Here is a 27,770-nt window from a genome sequence, read left to right on the forward strand (position 1 = left end):
TATTTCTAGCACTCTGTGTGACTGTGATTACGTAGAGGCCCCTTCATTGGCTTATTATATTAAATGTAGCTGCTATTTCTAGCAGGTCGTGTGAGCCTAAAAAAGGCCTCATTATTGGTTTATAGCATTTAATAAGCCTCAAACACAGTCCTGATTAGGAAGGGTGTTTGTTTTATCTACAGATACTGATTTCACTAATGACAAGAGGAGGGGTAGGGGTGGGGGGTGGATTCAGACTAAGTAAATGTTCAAAGTTGATGAAGCACTAATTAATATAATTATCAACCCTGTATGTGTTATAATTAAACACTTGACAATTCTGCAGTCATACATTATACTTTAAACAAATGGTTTCTTTTTATGTTTGTTTTTTTTTTAATCTTCACATTCATCCATTTTTAAATGCTTCCAGGAACCGTTTTTCCATATGAGAAGAGGATTTTAATTCCTCCCTTCACTCTTCTTCATTTCTGGAGAAAGGGAAAACTGCAAGTGTCCCCTTATGACTTTTCTGACATTGCAAAACTTCTGATTCTGGGAACAAAAAAAAAAAAAGCAAGGGAGAAAGTGATTTGAGCCTTGCCTTGTACTTTAAATGATGAGTGGACATTAAATGATGAGGATGCTGATGATGAAGGATGAAAATGAAAGTTGACCAAGCAGGGTTTGAACTCTGATCACAGAGAGCTTGAATAAATACTAGAAGGCATTCTAGTTGATGCCCTAATAATTTTGTCAGCTGCCCCTTATAATGCATTACTATCCTTAGTGAGTCTTGAACTTACAATCTCTGTATTTCTACCAATATCTTCTATCTTTTACTTGCTTCAGTCATTAGACTGTGGCCATGCTGGGGCACCGCTTTGAAGAATTTCAGTTGAACGAATCGACCCCAGTACTTATTCTTTTTAAGCCTGATGCTTATTCTATCAGTCTCTTGTGCCAAACTGTTAAGTTACAGGGATGTAAACACACTAATGCCGGTTGGCAAGCAGTGGTGCAGGACAAACACAGACACACAAAGATATATACACACATACATATGACAGGCTTCTTTCAGTTTCCATCTACCAAATCCATTTGCAAGACTTTGGTCGACCTGAGGCTATTGTAGAAGGCACTTGCCCAAGGTGTCATGCAGTGAGACTGAACCCAGAACCATGTGGGTGGTAAGCAAGCTACTTAACACACAGCCACTCATGCGCCTATGTTTGCATATTATTTATAATTTTCCAGTTTCTGTAAGAAACACTACAGTAGAAGACAAGGTGCCATGTGGTGGGACTGAACCTGGAACCATGTGGTTGGGAAGCAAGCTTCTTACCACACAGCCACGTTGGAAAAAAAAAACACAAGGACTGCACTGTGTATAAGTATGGACCAGACCTTCATTTGGAGATATTAATGAATTGTAACCTCTTTCATAGCCGGGTGGGGACGAGAAATAGAGATTTAATTATGTTTGTCTGTAACAGAGGGAAATATTGGTGATAGGAAGTGAATCATTGACATTTCACTCAGCTGTAGACACTCTCACTTCAACTAACGGATGACTTGTGGCTTTTTCTCATCCAGGTCATCTAACCATAAAATACTGCTAGAAATAACAGCCATATTTCCATTAAATCACACTTGAAAGATCTTCAAAATGATGATATATAAGACTGTATTTGATATGATATCTCAGATTACATTAGTTGATATATTGTCATCATCATCATTTAACATTTGTTTTTCATGCTAGCATATAGGTGCAGGTGTAGCCGCATGGTAAGAAACTTGCTTTCCAACCACACGGTTCTCGGTTCAGTCCCATTGTGTGGCACCTTGGGCAAGAGTCTTTTACTGTAACCTCAGACCAACCAAAGCCTTGTGGAATGCGTTTGGTAGACGGAAACTGAAAGAAGGTTGTCGTGTGTGTGTGAGTCTATGTTTGTCCCCCCCCTCCACTAGAGACCTGGTGTTGGTGTGTTTATGTCCCTGTAACAATAGCGGTTCAGCAAATGAGATAACTACCAGGCTTGACAAAAAATTAGAAAAATAAATATCGGGCTTGATTCGTGTAACTAAAAATTCTTCAAGTCAGTGCTCCAGCATGGCCACAGTCTAATGACTGAAACAAGTAAAAGATAAAAGATATGAGGCTTGAATGACTGTCCGGATAGTCATAGTCGGATTGCTTGAAATAGCAGTCAAATTGCCTTTAAATCATACCATTCCATCTTAAACCGTTCCATCCATGCCAGTATGGAAAGTGGACGATAAATGATGTTGATGATGATGATGATGATGTATGATTAAATTAACCCAGCATATTGCTTATTGTTATCCAATCTTCCATGAAAACATGTCCAGTCATGAGGAAATAACTTACCTGGAGACAAGTGAGGGTTGGCAGCTGGAATGGCATCCACCTGCTGAAATTCTTCCTAAACAAAATCCATCTGGCCCATGCAAACATGGAAAGTGGTCGTTATGATGATGATGATGGTGGTGGTGGTGGTGGTGATGATGTTGCTTTGGCCTTTAGTGCAAACTTTCTTTTTAGTACTTTTGGTTGTGTGCCAATATATCTATGAAGAATAATCTACAAAGACTCAGTCTGATTTCTATATTCCATACCTCCTTTGATCTACTTCTCTCTTCATCATCATCATCATCATCGTTTAACGTCTGCTTTCCATGCTGGCATGGGTTGACGGTTCGACTGGGGTCTGGGAAGCCAGGAGGCTGTACCAGGCTCCAGTCTGATCTGGCAGTGTTTCTACAGCTGGATGCCCTTCCTAACACCAACCACTCCGTGAGTGTAGTGGGTGCTTTTTACGTGCCACCAGCACAGATGCCAGGCGAAGCTGGCAATGGCTATGATCGGTTGGTGCCTTTTATGTGCCACCAGCACGGAGGCTAGTCGAGGCGGTGCTGGCAATAGCCATGTTTGGATGGTTCTTTTACGTGCCACCGGCACTGGTATCACAACTACAATTTCCATTGATTTTTGATCAGTTTCACTTGCCTCAACAGGTCTTTGCAAGCAGAATTTTGTGTCCCAAGAAGGAAAGGTATGCATAAGTGGACTGGCTACATCCCTGGTAAAGGCCATGTGTTATGGTCTCACTTGTCCTACCGGGTCTTCTCACGCACAGCATATTTCCAAAGGTCTCAGTCACTAGTCTCTTATTTGTATATTTTCCATTACAAGTCCTCAAATATACCTCGCCTATATATATATATGTGTGTGTGTGTGTGTAGTTATAGTGTCTAAAATAGCTTAGTTCTCTAACACCTACTTCTCAGGCTCAGTTACCATATTTACTAAAAAAAAAAGTGCTTCTAGGTGCAGGAGTGGCTGTGTGGTAAGAAGCTTCCTTCCCAACCACATGTTTGGTCAAGCTATGGCACCTTGGGCAAGTGTCTCCTACTATAGATTCAGGCCAACCAAAGCCTTGTGAGTGGATTTGGTAGATGGAAATTGAAAGAAATCTGTCGTATTTATATATATGTATGCATGCATGTATTAATTAATAATAATAAATTGCCAACAAAAGAATGAGACCTCGATATTATGAAAATAGAGGAATATATATATATATATATATATATATATATATATATGTGTGTGTGTGTGTGTGTGTTTGTGTGATTGTGTTTGTCCTGCCAACATCACTTGAAAACTGATGCTGGTGTGTTCATGTCCCAGCATCGTAACCTAGAGGTTCGGTGAGAGAGACTAATAGAATAAGTTCTAGGCTTACAAAGAATAAGTCCTGGGGTCAGTTTGTTCGACTAAAGGTGATGCTCCAGCATGGCTGCAGTCAAATGACTGAAACAAGTAAAAGAATTTAGAAGGTATTTTACTTAGTAATAAAGGTGTGGATCTGAGAGGGGAATATCTCTCTCTATATAAACGGCAGTTTGTCTGTGCGTTTTCTGTGTGTCTGTTTTCTCGTACCCTCACTCTGACCACGGCTTTCAACCGATTCTGATGAAACTTGACACACACATAGCCCAATGTCATAATTCAAAACTAACGCAGCAAAAATTTTGAAAAGTTCCCCCAGTTCTGAAAAAAATCGATAAATTCGACATGGGGTCGAGAATCAGAAACCCAAACCACAGACCGTCTAGGGGACGCAACTCCACCTTTTTTAACTCTCAAAAAAAATTTACAATCATTTTTTTGCTATTTTTTGGCTATAACTCTCTAAAAATGCTTTATAGTTATTTCCCTTACAAACCTGAGCAACGCCGGGCGATACTGCTAGTCTTGAATAAAATCATGTATTTTCATTCACCCAAAACCAAAAACTTTTACCAGGCCCTCGTATATTTGGAATGGATGTAACTAGTTTAAATGTTAAGAGGTTAATTTTCATTACCTGCTGTTTCTTACTTGGAGCGGTGATGATGGAATCCTTGTAGATAACCTGTGACGTGAACACTTATCAGAACTGTGACGTCACATGACTCAAATTTGGACCTATAATAAATGTTTATTTAAATGTGGTTAATACCATATGATGACAGACTATGAAGAAGCCAACACTTATACAAGCTTTTAACCCATTTTGTTACCATATTTTGATTCGAAACCCACTGCTTTTGTTTTAACTAATTTCAGAAATAGTTGAGAATTTTGTAGAATAGACCTATTGAGTCAAGTACATCAACATCAACATAAATATCAAATGGAAATTGTAGTTATGATACCTGTGCTGGTGGCACGTAAAAAGCACCATCTGAACGTGGGCGATGCCAGCGCCGCCTCGACTGGCTTCTGTGCCAGTGGCATGTAAAAAGCACCAACCGATCATGGCTGCTGCCAGCCTCCCCTGGCACCTGTGCCAGTGGCACATAAAAAGCACCCACTACACTCACGGAGTGGTTGGCATTAGGAAGGGCATCCAGCTGTAGAAACACTGCCAAATCAGACTGGAGCCTGGTGCAGCCTCCTGGCTTCCCAGACCCCGGTCGAACCATCCAACCCATGCTAGCAGGGAAAATGGACGTTAAATGATGATGATGATTAAGCTGATGTTTGGAGTATAAAATAACATGGCATTTTGATGGACGGTTTTAATCTGTTAACATTTAAACTGACTGTTTCTGGCCCAAATATTCTACCTGTTTTATGTTGAAACTGGCCAGGTGTGGCCTCTCACACCTATTCTACTATGTCATTCTAAAAATATACAATTATGTCAACAAAATTTCAACGCTATGAGATAATGCATGATTAATTCAAAACAGCATGGATGAAGAAGCATTACATTTCATGGATTAATTTGAGTGCTGAAGGGTTAATGTGGATCTCTTTAAACCTGGAGGTTTATATCATAGAACAAAGGGTTAGTCTCAGGTGGGTTGATATCAAGAGTCTTGAAACTAACTGCAATGCACACAAAACACTGATAAAAATTATTTACTCAGGTTGATGAAATGCTATCCAGTAAACCAGTAAATGGTAAATGCATGGATTCCACTGTGTGGCACCTAGGGCAATCCTTGCTACTATAGGCACAATACCTGAAAATTGGGGGAAGGGGCTAGTCGATTACATCAACCCTAGTGCTTAACTGATACTTATTTCATTGACCCCGAAAGAATAAAAGGCAAAGTTGACCTTGGTGGAATTTGAAACCAGAACATATCGATGGGTGAAATGCCACTAAGCATTTCATCTAGCGTGCTAACGATTCTGCCAGCTTGCTGCTTTAAATAATAATGATAATAATTTCTCAGGTAAATGCCAAAACAAATTTCAATATGTCAATGTATCACACTTTGGCCCCTTCTCTTACTATTCAGTGACACTTCTATTATTCCTCATGTTGGGGCGAGAGTAATAGTAGGCATAGAGATGGTGAGGGCAGTAGTAGATTGACGGTTGTGATAGTAATGGGGTTTTTGTAATAGCATGAGCTGTAGTTGTGATAGAGGCGGAGGCGATGGTGATGGTGATGGTAGTGGTAGCCAAGGCAATTAGGGATGATGGTGAAAGACACTGGTGATGATGGTGGAAGGGAAGGCAGCGAAGTTGAAGGTATTGATGGTGTTGGCGTCAGATGTTTGAATGGTGTGTGTATGGCAGTTGTGACAATGGTGGTGGTACTGGTGATGGTGATGGTTGAAAACAATCAACAGAAAGAGATAGAGAGAGAGAGAAAGAAAGAGGTTGTACAGAAAGAAAAATTGTACTGACCCCTGAATGGGAAGACAAAAATTGTTGTTTATCATGTGTGTGTGCATATATATATATATATATATATATATATATATATATACACATACACACACACACACATATATATATATGTATATATATATATATATGTATATATATATATATATATATATATACACACATATATATACATGGTTCCAGGTTCAGTCCCACTGCGTGGTACATTGGGCAAGTGTCTCTATAGCCTCGGGCAGAACCAAAGCCTTGTGAGTGGATTTGGTAGACGGAAAGTGAAAGAATCCCATATATGTGTATATGTTTGTGTGTCTGTATTTGTCTCACCAACATCTCTTGATAACTGATGCTGGTGTGTTTATGTCCCCGCAACTTAGCGGGTCGGCAAAAGAAACTGATAGAATAAGTACTAGGCTTACAAAGAATAAGTCCTGAGATCAATGTGGTTGACTAAAAGTGGTGCTCCAGCAAATGACTGAAACAAATAAAAGAGTAAAAGAGTACATGATATCTAGGGAGTCTTGCATCATGCATGTTCACTTCGCTGCAGTTTACTTAGGAAAACATATGCGTTTGACATATTAGCTCTCTGTAGCGCAGTAGTATTAGGAATTTTATCTTGCCACTTGATAGAGACTCTCAGTGACATGGTGGGTCAAAGAGGAGATACAAAAATACTCTGAAAACAGGAATAATCAGAAAAACTAACGAGTGGAGGGCTGTCACATTGGGTCCTGGTTTTGCTGTTACGTGCCTCCAGTATAAGCATGGATTTTATGCAAATATCGAACTAAGCCACCTCAAGACCCACAAGAATTCAGCTGCTAATTTCGTCATCTTCTGACACATGAAGGACAAATGTCAATGCTAGATAACAGATACATGCTTATAGCAATTTACAAAAGTGCTGTTAACCTAGGTTTTGTGGTAATTTGGATGTTTTTATTTCAGAAATATATTGCAACGGGAACCAAATTCGTGTAAACAAGTGAAAATGTGTTTGCAGGCAGGCTTGTTACGTTTGCAGAGTAGCTCTTAGATATGTTGTTGTGCGTTTGTAAGAAAGTAGTTCACGAGATAAGATATGTGTGCTATACTCAACGTTGACCGCTCTTTGATGGAAAGGTCAGCAACTTTGTTAAGTCTAATACTACATGCTTCAATTATACAAATGATTATATCTATTTATACACACACACACACATAGAGTGAGAGATACATTCATGCACACGCACACACATAGTAATGGTATATTCTGTTAAGATTGCAGTAGAGTACAGTATAAAACTCGTCCACCTCCAGATTTCACCCTGTGCTATCCAGTAGTAGTATTATATGCACTTCCAGGTTGGTGTTTGGGCTTCTGCTGTGTGTGACAAGATAATTTTTCCAGTTATAATATATATATTACTGGTATCCTTATATATTACTCTATTTTATATCTTATATCTTATATGTAAAGAATTATATGCCATATGTATGTATGTTATTTTAATTATCAGTTTAATAAATAAATAAGTTAAGATTTTAATGTCCAAAAGTTGATGAACCACCTATTGTTCTCCTCCATTTTCTTATTTGCGATATATACATAAATACATATATATAATCAAAATAAGCAACAAGGATATCCAAGGTAGAGTAGTACAATTGTTTCATGCTACTTCATTTTATTAAACACTAAGTATTACATCAGTTTTAAAATGTCGAGCAATCTTCAGCCACTTATAGAATTTTTCAATTAAACGGACAATGCACATTCTTATACTTATATATATAATCATCATATCATGCATATACATCGTTACACACACACATATGTTTATATATCTATAATTTAGTAATCTGAGTCTAAACTATCTAGGTTTCTGTAAGAAGCCCATGGAGCCAAATCTAACTGTTTTAAATGAGACATGTAACTCCTACTAAATGCATTGAGGGCCTTTTCTTTTGATTGTCCTCTCACTTGTGTGTGTGTGTGTGTGTGTGTGTGTATATATATATATATATATATATATATATATATATATACATATACATATATATATATATATATATATATATATATATATATACATATATATATATATATATAAGTACACACACATAACTGTTAGACACCCCAAAAAACTGAGTTAGAAAATTTATTGACTCAGGCTGATTAAATGTTAAATCAGTGAACTTCTCCATAAATGTTAAACTCAAGGATTTGAGATCATCATCATCGTTATCATCATCATTTAACGTCCGCTTTCCATGCTGGCATGGGTTGGACGGTTTGACTGAGGACTGGCAAGCCAGAAGGCTCTACTAGGCTCCAATCTGATTTGGCAATGTTTCTACACCTGGATGCCCTTCCTAATGCCAACCACTCCGAGAGTGTAGTAGATATTTTTTACGTTTTACCATCAAGAGGGCCAGTCAGGTGGTACTGGCATCGACCACGCTTGAATGGCGCTTTTTACATGCCATCGGCACGGGAGCCAATCAGGTGGCACTGGCATCGACAACACTGGAATGGTGCTTTTTACATGCCACCGGCACAGGAGTTAGTCAGGCAGTGCTGGCATTGGCCATGACAATGACTTTGAGATGTTATTATGAATTTTACATAATTTAGAATAATTTTTTTATTGAATATATTAAGTAAATAAGAAACATACTAATAATATCACATATTTTAGCTACTTAATGGACAGTTAGCAATTTGGGGTAAAAACAAGCATTTTACCATAGAAAGTGTTTTCAAAGTACCTGAAAGAAAAACAGAACATGAATGTTATACTATATACATACATACACACACATACATACATACATATATAAATGGATGAATGAATTATCCTTTGATTACAGTTAACATGGAAAATTCAATAAACAGTTACCAGGCTAGCAAAATTCACGCAAGTAACAAGGATGTAGCGACCTATTCAAAGGTAGAAACTCTGGGTTAATGTGCAGTAATTTATTTACTTATACATACATACACATATATATACATATATATACACACACACACACACATACATACATACATATATGTATATACATATGTATAGACACATACACATACATATATATATATATATATATATATATATATACATGCACACACACACACACACACACACACACGTGTGTGTGGAGTATTTATTTATGCATATTGTTGCTATTATGTTAAAGTGTTGTATGTCCAAATTTGGCCAAATGTGTTTACTTCAATATTTATTTTTGCTTGCAATAGCTGGTTCTTTTGGTCAAACTATTGTATCTCCAGCAGCTTCAGATGCCAAGATAACAAAAATTGTCAAAGTGTAGTACAACAGTTTTGCTATGGAATGGTGAAACTGTTTTTTTTTTTTTGTTTTTTGAAAAGACAATGTTTTGAACTTACGAGATCATTTGCATAATAGCAACGATTTACAATCGTAGAATATTAGTTATCTTCCTTCTAAATGTGAGATTAAATTTTTTGTCTTTGATTTTTCAGGAGAGGATGGGTGTGAGGAAGGTCATTTTCCCATGTGACCTTCCTCACTGGAACATTGTAAGCCAGCAGCTATTACAGCTTCAGTTCTATTGCCAAAGTTCTGGTGCTACACCTCAAGGGTTAGCCCAGCTCCACCAGCAGATTTTCCTGCAGATCAGAAGCAAAGGTCCACCGACCCCATTCACCTACCATGAAGGCACCAGCAGTAGTCAACCCAAGGAGCTGTCTACAGCTGAAAGTCAACCATGTGTTTATCAAGGCCTTGTGATTTTCCTGGAACAAGTTGCTAGCATCGATGAAAAGGACTGCTTCCTGCACTTCATCTTCCCTGCCGTTATCGATATGGCCTGTAATATCAAGGAATTAATTCCACAGGAAGGTATACCTCTCTGTCGGAAGCAGTGCAGTAAGTTGCTATTCACTTATCTTTAACCAGGTGTTTCTTTCTTTTTTTTTTTTGTTTTAGGAAACATTGGGCCCAGACGTGATTGTGTCGTTAAGAGGTTTGCTTCCCAACCATTTAATTCTGAGTTTAGTCCTGTGGACAAGTGCTTTCTACTATATATTTCTTTACTACCCACAAGGGGATAAAGTCGATTACATCGACCCCAGTGCGAAACTGGTACTTTATTTATCGACCCGAAAGGATGAAAGGCAAAGTCAACCTTGGTGGAATTTGAACTCAGAATGTAAAACAGACGAAATACCTATTTCTTTACTACCCACAAGGTGCTAAACACTGAGGGGACAAACAAGGACAGACAAACGGATTATGTCGATTATATCGACCTGAGTGCGTAACTAATTTATTTATCGACCTCGAAAGGATGAAAGGCAAAGTTGACCTCGGCGGAATTTGAACTCAGAACATAACGGCAGACGAAATACCGCTAAGCATTTCGCCTGGCGTGCTAACAATTCTGCCAGATCACCGCCTAATTAACAACCAACAACAATAGTAATTAATTAATTAAGAAACACAAAAAGCCTTGTGAAATCAGCTAGCCAGGGTTTCCTGGCTGGAATGTTGAATTGTTTTTTTGCTACTGTTCAAACTGGCAAAGTCAACAAAGCAGTTTAGTAAACTGTTTGGTGTAATCAAAGTTTGAATAAGCACACGGCTTGAAAAAAGACAGAAACCAATCAAAGGGAGATAATTAAGTGTGCAGGAAATGCTGACATTCTTTTACAAGTGTTGAAAGTTCCAGAAACCAACATTGGAATTGGTTACCTTTAATTCTTGTGGTTTGTCTTTAATTCTTGCTAAGATGTACTTTGCAGAATGTGGACATGATGAAAACATCTCAGTGTTTGGTATTCATATAGTCCCTGGAGGTTCTTAGGTTCTTTAAAAGATTGTTTTTGAAGCAAGCATATGGAACGTCTTTAACACAAGGTCTTGTAAAGGATCTTCCATTTGATGTAGCTGATGGTCAGATCTTTAAGTCTCTAGATTAATACTGAAAGGGTTGATGTATGTCCCCTTGGGTTGCCTAAAGCTAGAAAGATGGATGTTGTGTTTAATTTGTGTGTGTGTTTGTGCCTTCTTGCATTGACATGACATTGCATGATAGTTGTAAATGAGTGCCACTGTCATACAAGCGGTGTCCTTCATTTTCAATCTGCTATGGAAAACCTGTTTGGCTATGGGGAAATATTACCATAGGAACCAGCGTCGCCTTACTGGCACTCGAGCCATGTGCTACTAGGGTATTAAGAGCACCATCCGAGCATGATCGTTGCCAGAGTGGCTATTTGGCCTCCGTGCCAGTGGCACGTAAAAGACACCATTCGAGCGTGATCGTTACCAGCATCGCCTTACAGGCACCTGTGCCGGTGGCATGTGTAAAAGATTCGAGCAAGGTCGTTGCCAGTACCACCTGACTGGCCCCCGTGCAGGTGGGACGTAAAAGCACCCACTACACTCTCGGAGTGGTTGGCGTTAGGAAGGGCATCCAGCTGTAGAAACTCTGCCAGATCAAGATTGAAGCTTGGTGCAGTCATCTGGTTCGCCAGCCCTCAGTCATTCGTCCAACCCATGCTAGCATGGAAAGCGGACTTTAAATGACGATGATGATGATGATGAAACAGGTGAGTGTCAGTGACAAGAAGAGTGTCCAACCGTAGAAAAATCTGCCTCCACAGATTCTGTCTGACCCAAGCAAACCTGGAAAAGTGGACGTTAAATGACAACGATGATGATTGATAATGTAGTTTTAGATACTCTGTGTCTGAATAGAAGTTGGCATGATTGTAGCTGAAACATCTTTAATCATAAGTCTGCTTGAATTAAGGTTGACCTGCAGTTAAAAGCAACAACTCATGTTTATTGATGCATTGAAGCACACATAAAACCGATTAGGTTCATGCAAACACACACACACACACACACACATGCAGACACACACACACACATGCAGACACACACACACGCACACACACACACATTTGTACCTCTCCATTTGTACCTCTCAGAGAAGTAATTATTGATTATCTTTTATATTTCCGCAGCCAAAAGCATTGCAGTCAGCCGTAACTTAATGTCAGCCATCATTTCATGTGCATTTCTGTGCCTGTTTCCAGAGAGGAAGAAAGAGAAAACATCGCGGCTAAATAATATTAATTTCTCTAATTTCTTTCGCTACCTTCCTCTGTAAGTAGCTAGAATTACCATATATTTTCTTCTTCTTCTTTAGTGTTCCTTCATATACACTCATCCATTCATTGGAGAAAACACAGCAGCCACATATGAACATAGATATATATGTAAATGTAGGCGCAGGCATGGCTGTGTGGTATGAAGCTTCATTCCCAACCACATGGTTCCAGGTTCAGTCCCACTGTTGGCCCCTTGGGTAAGTGTCTTCTACTATAGCCTGGAGCCGGTCAAAGCTTTGTTAGTGGATTTGGTAGAATATCAGCAATATTGAGGAATATGTTGTCATGAAACGCGTGTAGTAAAGTATATAATTTGGAATAAGAATTGAAGGTATTAATTTTGATTATTTTAATACTTAGTCCTATATGTATCTATTGTGGATAATGTCATTCAATGATGATTGGAATTGCTTGAGGGTAATTCTGTCTCTTAAACCTATCTACACATATATATATATATATATATATATATATATGTATACACACTCACACACATAACAGGTTTCGTTCAGTTTCTGTCTATGAAATCCTCTCACAAAGCATTGGTCAACATGAGGCTCTACTAGAAGACACTTACCCAAAGTGACATGCAGTGGGACTGAAATTGGAACCATGTGGTTGGGAAGCAAACTTCTTACCACACAGCCATGTCCATGCCTATTGTTTGAGTAGAAAGGGATGGGTTGATGACTTTTGTCACTCAAACGTGAGAAAAAATATCGGAACATTTAAATATTTTTATTCCTCCTGTTTCTTTAATGTTTCACCCTTTAAATGACTATTTTTAAATAGATGCACCATTTGATATTTTCTTATGGTGATATCTTTACCAAAACTTACTCCATCATATAAAGATCTCAGAAACCTATGAAGAAAATTAATGCCTTATTAAATATTTCTTTTAATTTTTTACTAATAATTTGTCTATTTTTCTATTTCCTTAGGCAATCCCAGTGTGCCAAACTGCGTTGTATTCTTCATTATTTCCGTAGAGTTGCTTCTGCTGGCCAGTATTTCACTGGAGAAATTGAAATACAACGACAGGTTAGCAGAAATTTTTGAAAAATATTTTCTCTTTTGATTGTTGCCAGTGCTGCCTGATTGGCTCCTGTGCCGGTGGCACGTAAAAAGCACCATTCGAGTGTGGTCCTTGCCAGTACCGCTTGACTGGCTCCTGTGCTGGTGGCATGTAAAAAACACCATTTGAGCATGGTTGTTGCCAGTACCGCTTGACTGGCTCCTGTGCTTGTGGCATGTAAAAAACACCATTTGAGCGTGGTTGTTGCCAGTGCTGCCTGACTGGCTCCTGTGCCAGTGGCATGTAAAAAGTACCCACTACACTCTCGGAGTGGTTGGCATTAGGAAGGGCATCTAGCTGTTGAAACATTGCCAGATTGGATTGGAGCCTGGTGCAGCCATCTGGCTTGCCAGTACTCAGTCAAACTGTCCAACCCATACCAGCATGGAAAGCAGACATTAAACGACGATGACGATGATGAACTCAGTCGGGGCTCCATATAAGGTTTTGGGGACTCCAAGCAAGCAAAACAATAAATTGGGGATCCATGGTAGTATTTTAAGGGTCCATGAAAAAACAATTTTGCTTTAGATGTCTTTATTGCCAGAAACAGCCAGGTTTCTTTCTTCTGAGACGAATTCCTCGTTACTTCTGCTGTTTTTTTAATTGTTTGCAAAAGAAAACACTTCGTTATGTAAATTTTGATTTCTGTCAACTCTTTGTTCATTTTTAGGTAATGGAACCACGAAAACGTCCAACTCTGGAAACCTGGAAGAATTGCTCTACCAGTCTCTGTCCTATTTATGTTCGAGAAAATGGTAAAACCTATGATGCCAGTAGTGCCACTTTAAAGGTTGGTAAAAATTTTTTATATTTTGTCTTTTCTCTGGAATGTAATCCTTTCTCACATGTTTGCATCAAATATTTACCTCCAAGTAATCTTCGATAATTTCATTATTATTATTATTATTATTATTATAATGTTACGAACTTTTGTTGGGCACAAAACATGGTGCTTTCGTACATCAAGGGAGGTTACTGTGTTATGGACGTTCTCTCAGGAGTTTTGTATATTGAAATGACAAATCTAAAAACCGATCCTATCATTTGCCTGAAGAAATATTTGAAGATCTTCCAGGGAAACATTTACGTTGATATATATTATATTATTTTTAATAAGCAGAGGTTACAGAGTGACTCAAGGGTTGAACGTTTCGTGAATGGCACTTTTATCTACTTGAGAAATAGTGAAAATCACAATTCTATATTTAACAGATGAAGAATTATGTAGATTATTTACATTTGACGGATATTTGACCTCATCTTGTTTTTTGTTAACACAACGTTTCGTCTGATATACCCACCAGCCTTCATCAGGTGCCTTAGGGAAGTTTCGAACCTGAGTCCTCATTCCTTGGGTATTTTTCGATTTTATTATTATTATTCAGGTCACTGCCTGGAATTGAACAAGTACCAGTTACACACTGGGGTAGATATAATTGACTTAATCTGTTTGTCTGTCCTTGTTTGTCCCGTCTGTGTTTAGCTCCTTGTGAGTAGTAAAGAAATAGGTATGATGTATTCTTGAGATAAAACTCTTCATTTTATGTGACTGCAGTTTACTCAGCTCTCAACGAATGACCCTATGATGGATTGGCGTCCTGTTCAGGAAGATTATTGTATTCTTATTTCTTTATTGCCCACAAGGGGCTAAACATACAGGGGGACAGACAAGGACAGACAAAAGGATTAAGTTGATTATATCGACCCCAGTGCGTAACTGGTACTTAATTTATCAACCCTCGAAAGGATGAAAGGCAAAGTCGACCTCGGCGAAATTTTAGGTCAGAATGTAAAGACAGATGAAATACCGCTAAGCATTTCGCCCGGTGTGCTTACGTTTCTGCCAGCTCGCCACCTTGTATTCTTGGTAAACTCTTATGCCATGGAATCTGGTCAATGAACTCTATGAGTCCCAGGGCTCAAGACATTACTTAGCTGCCAGCTTCAGAGAGATGGTCATGACTGGAACAAGACTAAAGGTTCTCTTTTTTTTTGTTGAGAGGTGAAAATATTTAATTTAATTTGGTAGAAGTTTTAATTGTAATGTCTAGTAATTTTATCTCTTAATTAACGTATGCATTTAGTTTATTAATCTCAAATTTCAGATTGGATTTGCTAACAGATTTCTTGGAGGTCACATTTTAAGTAAAGGTAGATGCCAGGTAGGAAACGGTTGCTTTCTATTTTATGAATTAAAAATTTTTTTTATATTTGTATTTACAAGAGACATTTTGTTACGACTAAATTGTTGGCTTCACAGATTGAAGTGAAGATGTATATTTTTGACGTCAATCTTTTACGTGTTTCAGCCAGTGGACTGTGGTCATGCTGGGGCAACGCCTTGAGTGCTTTAGGTGAACAAATCAACCTGAGTACTTATTTATATTTTAAGTCTGGTTCTTATTCTATTTGTTGTCTTTTGGTGAACCACTAAGTTACAGGGGTGTAAAGAAACCAACACTGGTTGTCAAGTGGTGGTGGGGGACAAACACAACACAAGCACACACACATACATAGACACATACATATATTCATTTGTATTTGTGCGTATCTATCTGTCTGTCTGTCTAGCTATCTCTCTGTCTATCTATCTATCTGTCTATCTCTGTGTCTGTCTATCTCTCTCTGTGTCTATCTGTGTCTGTCTGTCTCTCTATGTCTATCTATCTGTCTATCTATCTGTCTATTTATCTATCTGTCTTGCTATCTCTTTGTCTATCTCTCTCTATGTCTATCTCTCTCTGTGTCTATCTCTCTCTCTCAGTGTCTGTCTACCTCTCTCTGTCTATCTGTCTGTCTGTCTGTCTCTATCTATCTATCTATCTATCTATCTATCTATCTATCTCTCTGTCTGTCTCTCTCTGTCTCTCTCTCTCTCTCTCTCTGTCTGTTTGTCTCTCTCTGTATTTTTTAGAATAATAGATAAGGAAAACAGAGTAGACGGGTAAGCTTTATTTAGTTTGCAGCACATTCTGTCTTCCCTATCAATTACAACATACTAAATGTGCACCGAAGAATTCCTTACCTAAATCCTGCGGATGACACTTGGCAGCCGTAAGTGGTAAACGTACTCTCAAGGCACACTCCCCGGGACATACCCAAAACAAAGTTGGGATATAACATTTTAAAATCTCCTATCTAAATTTTAATTTAAACAGGTGCAGGAGTGGCTGTGTGGTAGCTTGCTTTCCAACCACATAGTTCCGGGTTCAGTCCCACTGCATGGCACCTTGGGCCGACCAAAGCCTTGTGAGTGGATTTGGTAGACGGAAATTGAAAGAAACCCGTCGTATATATAGATATGTATATGTATTTGCATGTATGTGTTTGTGTGTCTGTGTTTGTCCCACTAACATCCCTTGACAACTGATGCTGATGTGTTTATGTCCCTGTAACTTAGTAGTTCAGCAAAAAGAGACCGGTAGAATAAGTACTAGGCTTACAAAGACTAAGTCCTGGGGGTCGATTTGCTCGACTAATGGTGGTGCTCCAGCATGGCCACAGTCAAATGACTGAAACAAGTAAAAGAATAAAAGAATATATATACACACACACACTCACATGAACATACATGTATCAGGTTGTTCATGAATACTACTCATAACATGTAGCAACCAAACCATGTGACATGTCTGCTGCCCAACAACCTAACTACATTCTTTTGTGAAGATGGCACAAAACTCAACATGCATGATTAAACTCTAACAATTAGTACTTTAATCAAATTTAATGAACGAAAATCCTTCATACCATTTCCCCGCCATAACCTACCATACAGTATAATTACCATTCAACAGAACTCTAGTTACCATTGAAAATTTTAAACTTAACCAGGGACTATATAACATCAAAAGCCCAATGATGGCTCAGCTGACCACAACTTCAAAGTCACTGTCAAAACTATTCTTCTTGTTAAAGATTAATAAACATTATATATATATATATACTTCATTAAAAAGTAGTACAAATATCACAAAAACTGTTACTCAGAGTTTCACGTTCTCTTTTGTCAACAGTTTTGTTCTAAACAAAACTTTCTGACGAATAGGAACGTGAAACTCTGAGTAACAGTTTCTGTGGTATTTTTGCTGCTTTTTAATAAAGCATATTATTCTACCTTTGGTATTTGAGTACTATTTTTTTTGCCACCTTGTTCCACATTTATGTGCTTAGAGCGCCTACTTCTGCTGGTGACAAAGGGCATCTCGCTCAGAGTAAAAGTTAGACTGTATGATGCATGTGTACAAACTGCCATGCTACATGGCAGTGAAACATGGGCCGTAACTGCTGAGGACATGCATAAGCTTGCAAGGAATGAAGCCAGTATGCTCTGCTGGATGTCTAATGTGAGTGTGCATACATGACAGAGTTTAAGCACCCTGAGAGAAAAGTTGGATTTAAGAAGCATCAGATATGGTGTGCAAGAGAGACGACTGCTGGTATGGTCATGTGTTGTGAATGAATGAGGACAGCTGTGTGAAAAAGTGTCACGCTCTAGCAGTTGAGGGAATCTGTGGAAGAGGTAGACCCAGGAAAACTTGGGATGAGGTGGTGAAGCACGACCTTCAAACATTGGGCCTTACCGAGGCAATGACTTGTGACCGGGACCTTTGGAGATATGCTGTGCTTGAGAAGACCTGACAATCCAAGTGAGACCATAGCCCATGGCCTATGCCAGTGGGTGTAACCAGCCCATTTATGAATATCCCTCATTCATTGGACAATAAACCTTGATTGTGAAGACCTATTGAGGCAAGTGAAATCAAAATTGCTGACGTGACCAAAGACAGTACCGCCTGATTGGTACACATCCGAATGTGGGGTGTAACCGGGCCACTTATGAGTATCCTTCATTCATTGGACAATGAACTTTGCTTGCAAAGACCTGTTGAGACAAGTGTAAACAAACCAAAATCGCTGATGTGGCTGATGACAGTACTACCTGATTGGTACTCATGCCAGTGGAACGTTAAAAGCACATCCATGTGTGATCGCTGCCAGGGCCACGAATTGGCTCCCGTACTGGTGACATGGGAAAAGCACCATTCAAGCATGATCGTTACCAGTGTCAGCTTACCAGCACATGTGCCAGTGGTACATGTAAATATAAGTAGAAAAAAAAAGAAAGTATTTTTGTATTCTTTAATGAAGGAGAAATCTCGTTCGTCTCTCAACCGCATAACCAATATTTTTAACCAAACTGTTCAATGTCTTTTCGTTTTATGTCGATTTTTTTTTTTTTGTCTTTAAAAAATTGTTTTTTGTTCTTTTTTTAAAATCTCCAGGAGGAAATTATTTATATGACCTGTCCTGAATTGCTGGCCTCTACTCTCTTCATGGAAGCTATGGACGACAATGAAGCCATAACCATTAAAGGCTTTGAGAAGTTCTCTGAGTTTTCTGGTTATGGAGAGAATTTGAAGTTCTCTGGAAACTACTGTGATAAGGCTTCTGTGAGTAACTCTGAATGCTGCATATTTTCCTTAAATAGTCAGAATGTTTGGCGGTGCTTTGTTATCACCTATGGCAACAAGGAATACATTTAACTTTCATTGTTGTCGTCATTATCATTGTTATCACCACCACCACCATCATCATCATCATTTAATGTCCATTTTCCCTGCTGGTGTTGGGGTTGAACAGTTTGACAGGAGCTGGTATGGTCAGGGGCCATACCAGGTTCAATAGTCTGTTTGGGCTTGGTTTCTATGGCTTGATGCCTTTCCTAATGCCAACCACTACTGGTTGGGTGCTTTTTATGTGGTACCAGCACCAGTACTTTTATGTGGCACTAGTGCCTTTTACATGACACCAGCACAGGTGCTTTTTGTGTGGCATCAGCCCTGGTGCTTTTATGTGGCACAAGTGCTTTTTATGTGACACCAGTACTTTTTATGTGGTACCAGTGTTTTTTATATGGCACCAGCGCCCTCACCAATGCTTTTTTTGTGGTATCTTGGTTTTAGGACCTCTATTATGTTGTGGTGGCAGGTCTTCTCGAGTACAGCACTGCACCACATATTTCCGTCCTCTGTCATCTCCTTTGTAAGGTTCAGCATTTTGAGATTGGCCTTCTGTACTTTGTTCCATGTCTTCCTGGGTTTCCTTCTTCTATAACTTCTTTCCACTTTAAGTGATCATCTCTTCTTTATGCCACTGTCCTCATCCATCTGCATCACAAGACCAAACTGGTGCCGTCTCCTCTCTTGCACACTGCCTGTAATTCCTCTTATGCCCAACTTCTCTCAATATGCCAATGCTCTGTCGCACATGGACACAATGGATTTTTATACGTAAAAAGCACCATTCGAGCGTGGTCGATGCCAGTCCCTCCGGACTGGCTCCCATGCTGGTGGCATATGAAATACACCATATGAATGTGGTTGATGCCAGTGCTGCCTGACTGGCTCCTGTGTTGGTGGCACAAAAAGCACCATTCGAGCATGGTTGTTGCCAGTGTCACCTGACTGGCCTCCGTGCCAGTGGCATGTAAAAAGCACCATTCAAGCGTGGTCAATGCCAGTACGCACACACACACACACACACACCACTATATCATCATCATCATCATTTAACATCTGTGTTCCATGCTGGCATGGGTTGGACTGTTTGATGGTATTTGATGGGCCCAAGGACTGCATTGTGCTCCACTGTCTACTTAGGCATGGTTTCTATTGCAGGATGCCCATCCTAACGCCAACCATTTTACAGCATTGTACTGTGGAGATACATTCATTTTCTCTTAGAAGTGAACTGTTGTTTATTTGCTTTGCATTTAAATGTTTATATTTTTGTTTTCTTTTCCTCCAGCGGAAATCTGATGGCAATCTGGAGACAATGCTAAGTGCCATCAATACACTTCCGTACAAGTTTAACAATCAACAAAAGCAATACATGGACCGATACCTGTTGCGAGATCTCAATAAATGTCTGGTTGGCTTTCAGCCAGCAATAAGCTCACTAAATCACACATCTGCAGATGAGGATTCCTTTCTCAATCAGGTTTGTGTCAACTCTGAGACACAAACTGTTACTACTGGAATTGTAGAAGACCCCATTCTTGTAACTAACGTTGAACCCAGCAGTCTAACGCCTCCCCATAAAAGCAATGTTGCATCTAACACAGATGAGATTCTCATTGCCAATGAAGCAACAGATGTTGAAGGTTGGTTTTTGTGTTTTTTTGTTTATTTGTTAAAATATAAGCAATAATAAATCTTAGAGCAAGTTATAAACTGTAGCTGCAACACAACGTGAAGTATATTTGCCATTTAAATATGGCTAACCCCTAAGGGTGGATGCTACTGTAGCTTGTAACCTCAGGAGGACACCTCCTCCAGCTGGCTATTGACACACTTTCTGTGCCCAAGTGTGTCAATAGCCAGCTGGAGGAGGTGTTCTCCTGGGGCTACAAGCTACAGTAGCATCCACCCTTAGGGGTTAGCCATATTTAAATGGCAAATATACTTCATGTTGTTAAAATATAGTTTACTTAGTAATTGATCTGGATGAGTAATTGTCAAATACCTGTATGTTGTTATTTGTTCCTTCTCAAGCCATGCTTGGCTCATAAGGGCTGGTTTCCCCGTTTCATTGGCATATATGTTCCCCACCTAGGCAGGATGCCGGTCTGTCGCAGGTGAGCTTCAAGATGCGGGAGGAAAGAGTGAGAGAAAGTTGTGGCGAAAGAGTCAGCAGAAGATCACTCTTACCTTCTGCTGGAGCCACGTGGATCTTAGGTGTTTTGCTCGTAAACACACACATCACCCAGTCTGAGATTCGAACCCAGAGTCCTTTGACCGTGAGTCAACTGCTCTAACCACTATGCTGTGTGTCCACTAAATACCTGTGTGGGAACATTATATCCAACATGTTTTTGATATGTCATTTGTGTGTTGTTTTATATGTCTTTCTCTTTTTCAGCTCTGAACATAGACACACATACACCACATATTTACATCTTATTTCGAAATGATTTCCATTCATATTGATTTCTGTTAATTTTAAAAATGTTTATATTTGTAGGGGAAAGAAAAGAAGTGAAATTTGTCGAAGATATTGATAGTTTTGCCAAGCGTTTAACAAAAGAAATTCTCACCGAATCTCTATGTGAATTGAACCCTCAGTGTACTTGTAATAACTCTGATGATGTGGCTCCTCGTTTTGATAAAGAATTCAAGTCTATAGCAAAGTTTATACCAGAACATTGTTCCCTGTATGGCAGCGGGCTGTTGGCGTCTACCTTTGGTCATACAGCATCGATGGATTACTTGGATGTTGATTACCATGACTGGATCTCAAACTTTCGACGTCGAAGTTCAAACCTGAGTGATTTGACATCCCGTCGAAGTAGCTGCAGTACACGTTACAGCTCCTACAGCGACATCAGTTCAGACTTTGAGGAATTGTACGAATCTTTCATGAAACGAGAACTCACGACTCGTCCTGGTACGATTCATGAAGAAATCGGCACATACAATGTTCAGGATTTTGCTGCCAATTTTATAGAAAACCTACTCCAAGAGAGTGCTGCTATTGTTTATAATACAACCGGTATGCAGAACTTCCAAAATATTCACCTTCCATCTAATCTGCACAAACCTGTGCCAATTAAACTTGGCCCTGAACCAAACATCGATCGTAATGCCAATGTCTCTTTTATATCAGAGGACACTGTCCAAGGTTATGTGGATCATTTATTTGAAGACATCAAGGTGACTGTTGTTGATTCAGAAGAAATTTGTTTACAGTGTGAAAATAAAGAACAACAAAGACAATGTTCATTTTTCAGCAATTTAAGCACACTGAATGATCTTTCTGATGCTAGCATCATGTCTGTTGAGCCAGCTTGTAACATTTTCCGGCCAGCCATACCACAGGCCATCTACAGTTATTCAGATTACCTCTCAAATGAAATTTTATGTGATTCTCTAAACGAAATAAGTACTCTAAATATTTCCTTTCTTGTCAGTTCGGTTTTAGCATCCAACAGTGAACAGAAAACCTCTCCATCGTCTACAGAGCTAGACTTAACTGCAGTTGCAGATAAATTAGTCAACCAAATCTTTCGGGAAGCCAAAGCTATAGTTAACTGCACTAACCCTTCCTCAGCTTCTTCCAGTCGACGACAATCACTATGGAGCAACTCTTCTTCATTGTCTGGTTGGATGAATAATAGCTTATCGTTTGGATGTTGGATTAATGATTTAAGTTCAAACATTCTCGACAGCAGCCTGAAAACAGCTCACAAAATTAGTATGTTTATTGATAGTATTGAATGCCATGGTGTAAAAGCTGCCTATACCTCAAGTAGTTGCCAAGGAGTTTATCTCCCTGATTACGACAAATATGCCTTGACTATTACGAAGGAACTATTTACAAATGCTTTGTTAGAACTGCACGAAAACTACCTTATTAACCCCTATTACCGACAGCTGCTACGGTACCAATATGGGCCCAGCTTGCAGAATATGACTAGTGTTGAAGACATGGACTGTTGTGGAGTTGGTTTTGACCACAAACTTGTTCCTCAGGAAGATCTTGCCAATTTCTATATGGAACTTGAGAGGCAAAGTTCTTTGAGTGAGCAGAATAAAACAATTGAACCAAGCATGAGTGGATTCCGCGATATTACACTTTCACAGTTTGCCGAGGAACTGATGCGCGCTGATGCAACGAGCCAGTCTTTGTTGAGCTTGCGCAATAATTGGCACCAGGAAAGTTTCCACAGCGGTAGTCTGAGTGGATTTAAAGACAACACTTTGGCAAGTTTTGAGGACGAGTTGCTTAGGAGTCGTGTTGATTCTCCAGATTCCTTACTATATTTTGATATTAGGGACAATTTCCAACATCAAGAATCAGTGATCTCTCGAACTGATATTTCCGATGACCCGACATCTAAAGATTTCAGTGAAATCCATTCTATGTCTTTGGACAGTGACGATAATCTATCAACATTTGCTGATCAGGTGTCAGAGGAAATAATGTACGAGTCTTTTGTAGATATTTTTGGAGTCATTCCATGTAACGTTCAGTTTAAATCTAATATATGCTTGCTATGTCTTGAAATGATTGCCGATGAAATTGCCAAAAATGTGATCCATGTTGCCATTCTGACGTTGCAAAACCCTTCTTGCGACTACAGCGAAGATTTAACTCTGAACTTTTCACAATTTACTCATCCATGCTTGCATAGAAAATTTCCTGTAATGTCTGTCATCGATTCCGAACCACAAAACATTCCACCACCTCTAACTCTAAATGACTTTTATGAAAATACTTCCAAAGAAATCATAGAATCTGCTATTTTAACCGTTTCTTCATGCAGAGACATTTACAAAGTAAGTCGAAATATTTTTTTTTAAATTATTTTTCTCTTTATTCTGTAATCCTTTCTTTTTCCACTGGTGAAGCAAAAACATAAACTCCTACGAGTGAAATGAATTAACTTCACTTTTGTATTTGTTCTGCAAGGTTCTTGATGTGAATTCATGAGTTGAAATAAATCTTGTCTTGGGAGGGTCATCATACTAATAACAACAGCACATGCACTGGTGCACTACCACTTCTTTATTGCTTGTCAGTTGGTTGAATATTTACCCAACTAAGTAATTGATCATTTGTTTAATGTGCTGATTAAACAGGTGATCAGGTGTTTGTTAGTCAAAGTCCTTTTGTTTCTTTATTGCCCACAGGGGCTACACACAGAGGGGACAAACAAGGACAGACAAACAGATTAAGTCGATTATATTGACCCCAGTGTGTAACTGGTACTTATTTAATCAACTCCGAAAGGATGAAAGGCAAAATCAACCTCAGTGGAGTTTGAACTCAGTTGGTTAAATATTGGGTAAATATTTAACAATCTGACAAACAATAAAGAAGTGATATTGCACCAGTGCGTGTGCTGTTGTTATTGGTGTGATGGCCCTCCCAAGACACAAAAGAGAGGAAGTCACTGACCTTCTCAGTGGCTTCCTCTATCCGCAAGGTCTACTCTGATGAATTTAGTTTTTCGTTTTACTGGAGAAAAACAGCAAAACATCAACAATAAACTGAAGGATGAATCATTGGGTGAATTTTGTCAAAATGGTGTTTTCTTGGTTAGTTGAAACAAATATTGGTTTCAGATTTTGTCTCAAGGCCAGCAGTTTTGGTGGGGGGGGGTAGGAAAATCGATTACACCAACCCCATTGTATGACCAGTACTTATTTTATTGACCTCTGAAAAGGGTGAAAGGCAGAGTCAACTTTGGTGGAATTGGAACTCAGAACGTAAAGACAGATGACATGCCACTAAGTGTTTGGCTCAATATGCTACCGATTCTGTCAGTTTGTTGTCTTTGCATGTTTTTTTTACCAAAATCTTAACGTCTGCCTACTTCTCTCTCTTACTGCTGTAAATCATTGGTCTATTGCCATACTGGGGCACTGCCCTCAAGTATTTTAATTGACTGTGTAGATAGTTGTATTGCTTTTAGCTTTAGTTATTATTTATTACTCTCATAAGAAATGAAGGGCAATTTGAGGCTACGGTAAGAGAGACTTGCTCAAGGTGCCCTACAATGAGATCAAGCTTGGAAGTAAATATTAAATATTCTTTTCTACTCTAGGCACAAGGCCCGAAATTTGGGGGGAGTTGGCCAGTTGATTAGGTTGATCCCCAGTACGCAACTGGTACTTAATTTATTGACTCTGAAAGGATGAAAAGCAAAGTCGACCTTGGTGGAATTTGAACTCAGAATGTAAAGACAGACGAAATACCTCTAGGTATTTCATTTGGCGTGCTAACGTTTCTGCCAGCTCACTGCCTGAATTACATATTAAATATTTATTTCTTTATTGCCCACAAGGGGACAAACAAGGACCGACAAAGGGATTAAGTTGATTACATCGGCCCCAGTACGCAACTGGTACTTAATTTATCAATCCCGAAAGGATGAAAAGCAAAGTCGACCTTATTTCTTTACTGCCCACAAGGAGCTACACACAGAGGGGACAAACAAGGACAGACAAACAGATTAAGTCGATTATATTGACCCCAGTGCGTAACTGGTACTTATTTAATCAACCCCGAAAGGATGAAAGGCAAAGTCGACCTGGGCGCAATTTGAACTCAAAACGTAAAGATAGACAAAATACCGCTAAGCATTTTGCCTTGTGTGCTAACGATTCTGCCAGCTTGACGCCCGAAATAAATATTAAATCCCATTTAGAATAGGTGTGGTTGTGTGGTTAATAAGGCTGCTTCTTGACCATGTGGTCTTGGGTTCAGTCTCATGGTGCAGCACCTTGAGCAAGTGTCTTCTACTGTAGCTCTGTGGGTGGATTTGGTTAATGGAAACTGAAAGAAGCCTGTTGTATGTGTATTTCTGTGTACCCTGGTCTAGACATAATGTGAGTGTTGTAAATGAGCTTCACTGTTGTACAAGCGTGGGGAAAAGTTACTTTGCTTGGAAACAGGCAGGGAGTTGGCAGTAGGAAGGCGTGCAGCTGTTGAGAATCTGCCTCAGCGAATTGTTTGATCCATGCAATGTTAGAAGAGTTGCACGTTAAATGGTGATGGTGATGAGGATGATGATTAGGATTTAGGATATGTCTTCTCTATCAATAAACCACATTAATTTTTTTATTGTTATGTATAGCAATTCTTTAGGTAAATTGTGAGCAAAGCATGAAATATGGGAACACCGTAGAGAAAACAGGACTGATTGTATGTATTGCTTGTTTAGAAACTGGTTGGCATTAGGAAGGGCATCCAGACGTAGAAAACCATGCCAAGTTAGACTGGCGCCTGGTGCAGCCTTCCAACATAGTCAAACTGTCCAACTCATGCCAGCATGGACAACGGACGCTTGTTGATGATGATGATGATGATGATGATGATGATGGTGATGGTGATGGCGGCGACGACGAGGAGGAGGAGGAGGATGATGATGATGATGATGATGATGATGATTTTTGCTCTTGCAATGGTTTTTATCATTGAATGAATATTCATTACATATAGCACACATATCAAACATTTTTTTAATTAAATTTTTTGTTCATGATGATGACAACGACCATCATCATCATCATCACCGTCATCATCATTTAACATCTGTTTTCTATGCTGGTATGGGTTGGATGGTTTGACAGGATCCATCAAGCTGCAAAGCTGCATTGGGTGTCAGTCTCAGCTTTGGCAGGCTTTCCATAGCTGGATACCCTTCCTAACACTTGCCCTTCCTAATGCCATCTAGAATATCAAATATCCCCTTTCTAATGCCATCCAGAATGTTAAATCACTGTAAGACATCCAAAATATTGTTGGTGGCAGGCTGAAATTCACCTGCCTCAAATCAACAGCACAGCACAGCACAGGTAAATTCATACAGCTTATACAAAATCCATGTACAAGGCTTTGGTCAGCCTGGGGCTATAGCACAAGACAGTTGCAGTGGGACTGGAACCAAAAGCCTGTGATAGGTAAGCAAACTTCTTACCGTACAGCCATGCCTGTGCCTTAATGTTCTTCTTTTTTTAGGCACCAAGTCCAGAATATCGGACATAGGTGACCATGTCCTGCCACAATTCTCTGTTCTTTGTTCCCTATAACAGTTCCATTTCTTCCTGATGTTTAATGCCTCTTCCCTCCAACCAATTCTCCAAGTTTGCCATCCATATCCTCCTTCTTCCTCTGATTCTTTCCCCTTTAGTCTCTCCGGTCATCCCTAAATTCTCTAGGCCCTCTTTCCTCATCATGTGACCAAGAAATCTCAGTTACTTGGCCCTCATCTCACAAAGTTTCCTATTTATCACAGCCTGGGTCATCACTTCGTTAGACCCTTTTATATGTCCAGGCTATCCTCAAAATTTTCCTTAAGAACCACATTTCATATCTCTCCAAGCACCTTCTCATTTCTAATGTTACAAACCATGCCTCACTTCCATATATCAACACAAGGTAGACATAGCACTCCAATGTATGGATCTTGGTCCTGCTTCTCAAAATGTTATACAATTTTGAGAATGCAGATTTTTACCAGCACCATTTGTCTTGATCTCGTTCACACATCTTATGTCTTCTGAGATCAAAGTTCCAAAATAGTTAAAGGATGATCCCTGCTTCATAATATTCTAATAAAATGAAACTTTACCAAGAACCTTAACATCTTCATCATACCTTTCTTTACAGAAATATTTCTCGCTTGAATTTACTATCTTTTACCCTCAAATTCAACTCCTATTTATTCACATTGTTTTGAGTTAATCCTGCATTATACAGTTCTGTATTTAAGAGATGAGAAATTATGTACATTATTTACATTATTTACCTTGTTTACATTTGATGGATATTTGTCC

General features: G+C 39.1%; 1 protein-coding gene across 1 annotated transcript in view; it reads left to right on the top strand.

The window, feature by feature from the left end:
- The window catches only part of LOC115214898, a 45,847-nt gene that overhangs the window by 13,722 nt on the left and 4,355 nt on the right, over positions 1-27,770 (top strand). The window contains exons 3-10 of the mRNA XM_029783934.2: positions 9,687-10,092; positions 12,198-12,339; positions 13,289-13,388; positions 14,096-14,215; positions 15,531-15,587; positions 18,711-18,878; positions 20,236-20,590; positions 21,451-23,765. Coding sequence (XP_029639794.1) covers positions 9,693-10,092; positions 12,198-12,339; positions 13,289-13,388; positions 14,096-14,215; positions 15,531-15,587; positions 18,711-18,878; positions 20,236-20,590; positions 21,451-23,765 — 3,657 coding nt within the window. The 5' untranslated portion in view covers positions 9,687-9,692. The remainder of the gene's footprint in view (positions 1-9,686; positions 10,093-12,197; positions 12,340-13,288; positions 13,389-14,095; positions 14,216-15,530; positions 15,588-18,710; positions 18,879-20,235; positions 20,591-21,450; positions 23,766-27,770) is intronic.

Source organism: Octopus sinensis, linkage group LG8 (genome assembly GCF_006345805.1).
Source record: "Octopus sinensis linkage group LG8, ASM634580v1, whole genome shotgun sequence".
Classification (NCBI taxonomy): domain Eukaryota; kingdom Metazoa; phylum Mollusca; class Cephalopoda; order Octopoda; family Octopodidae; genus Octopus; species Octopus sinensis.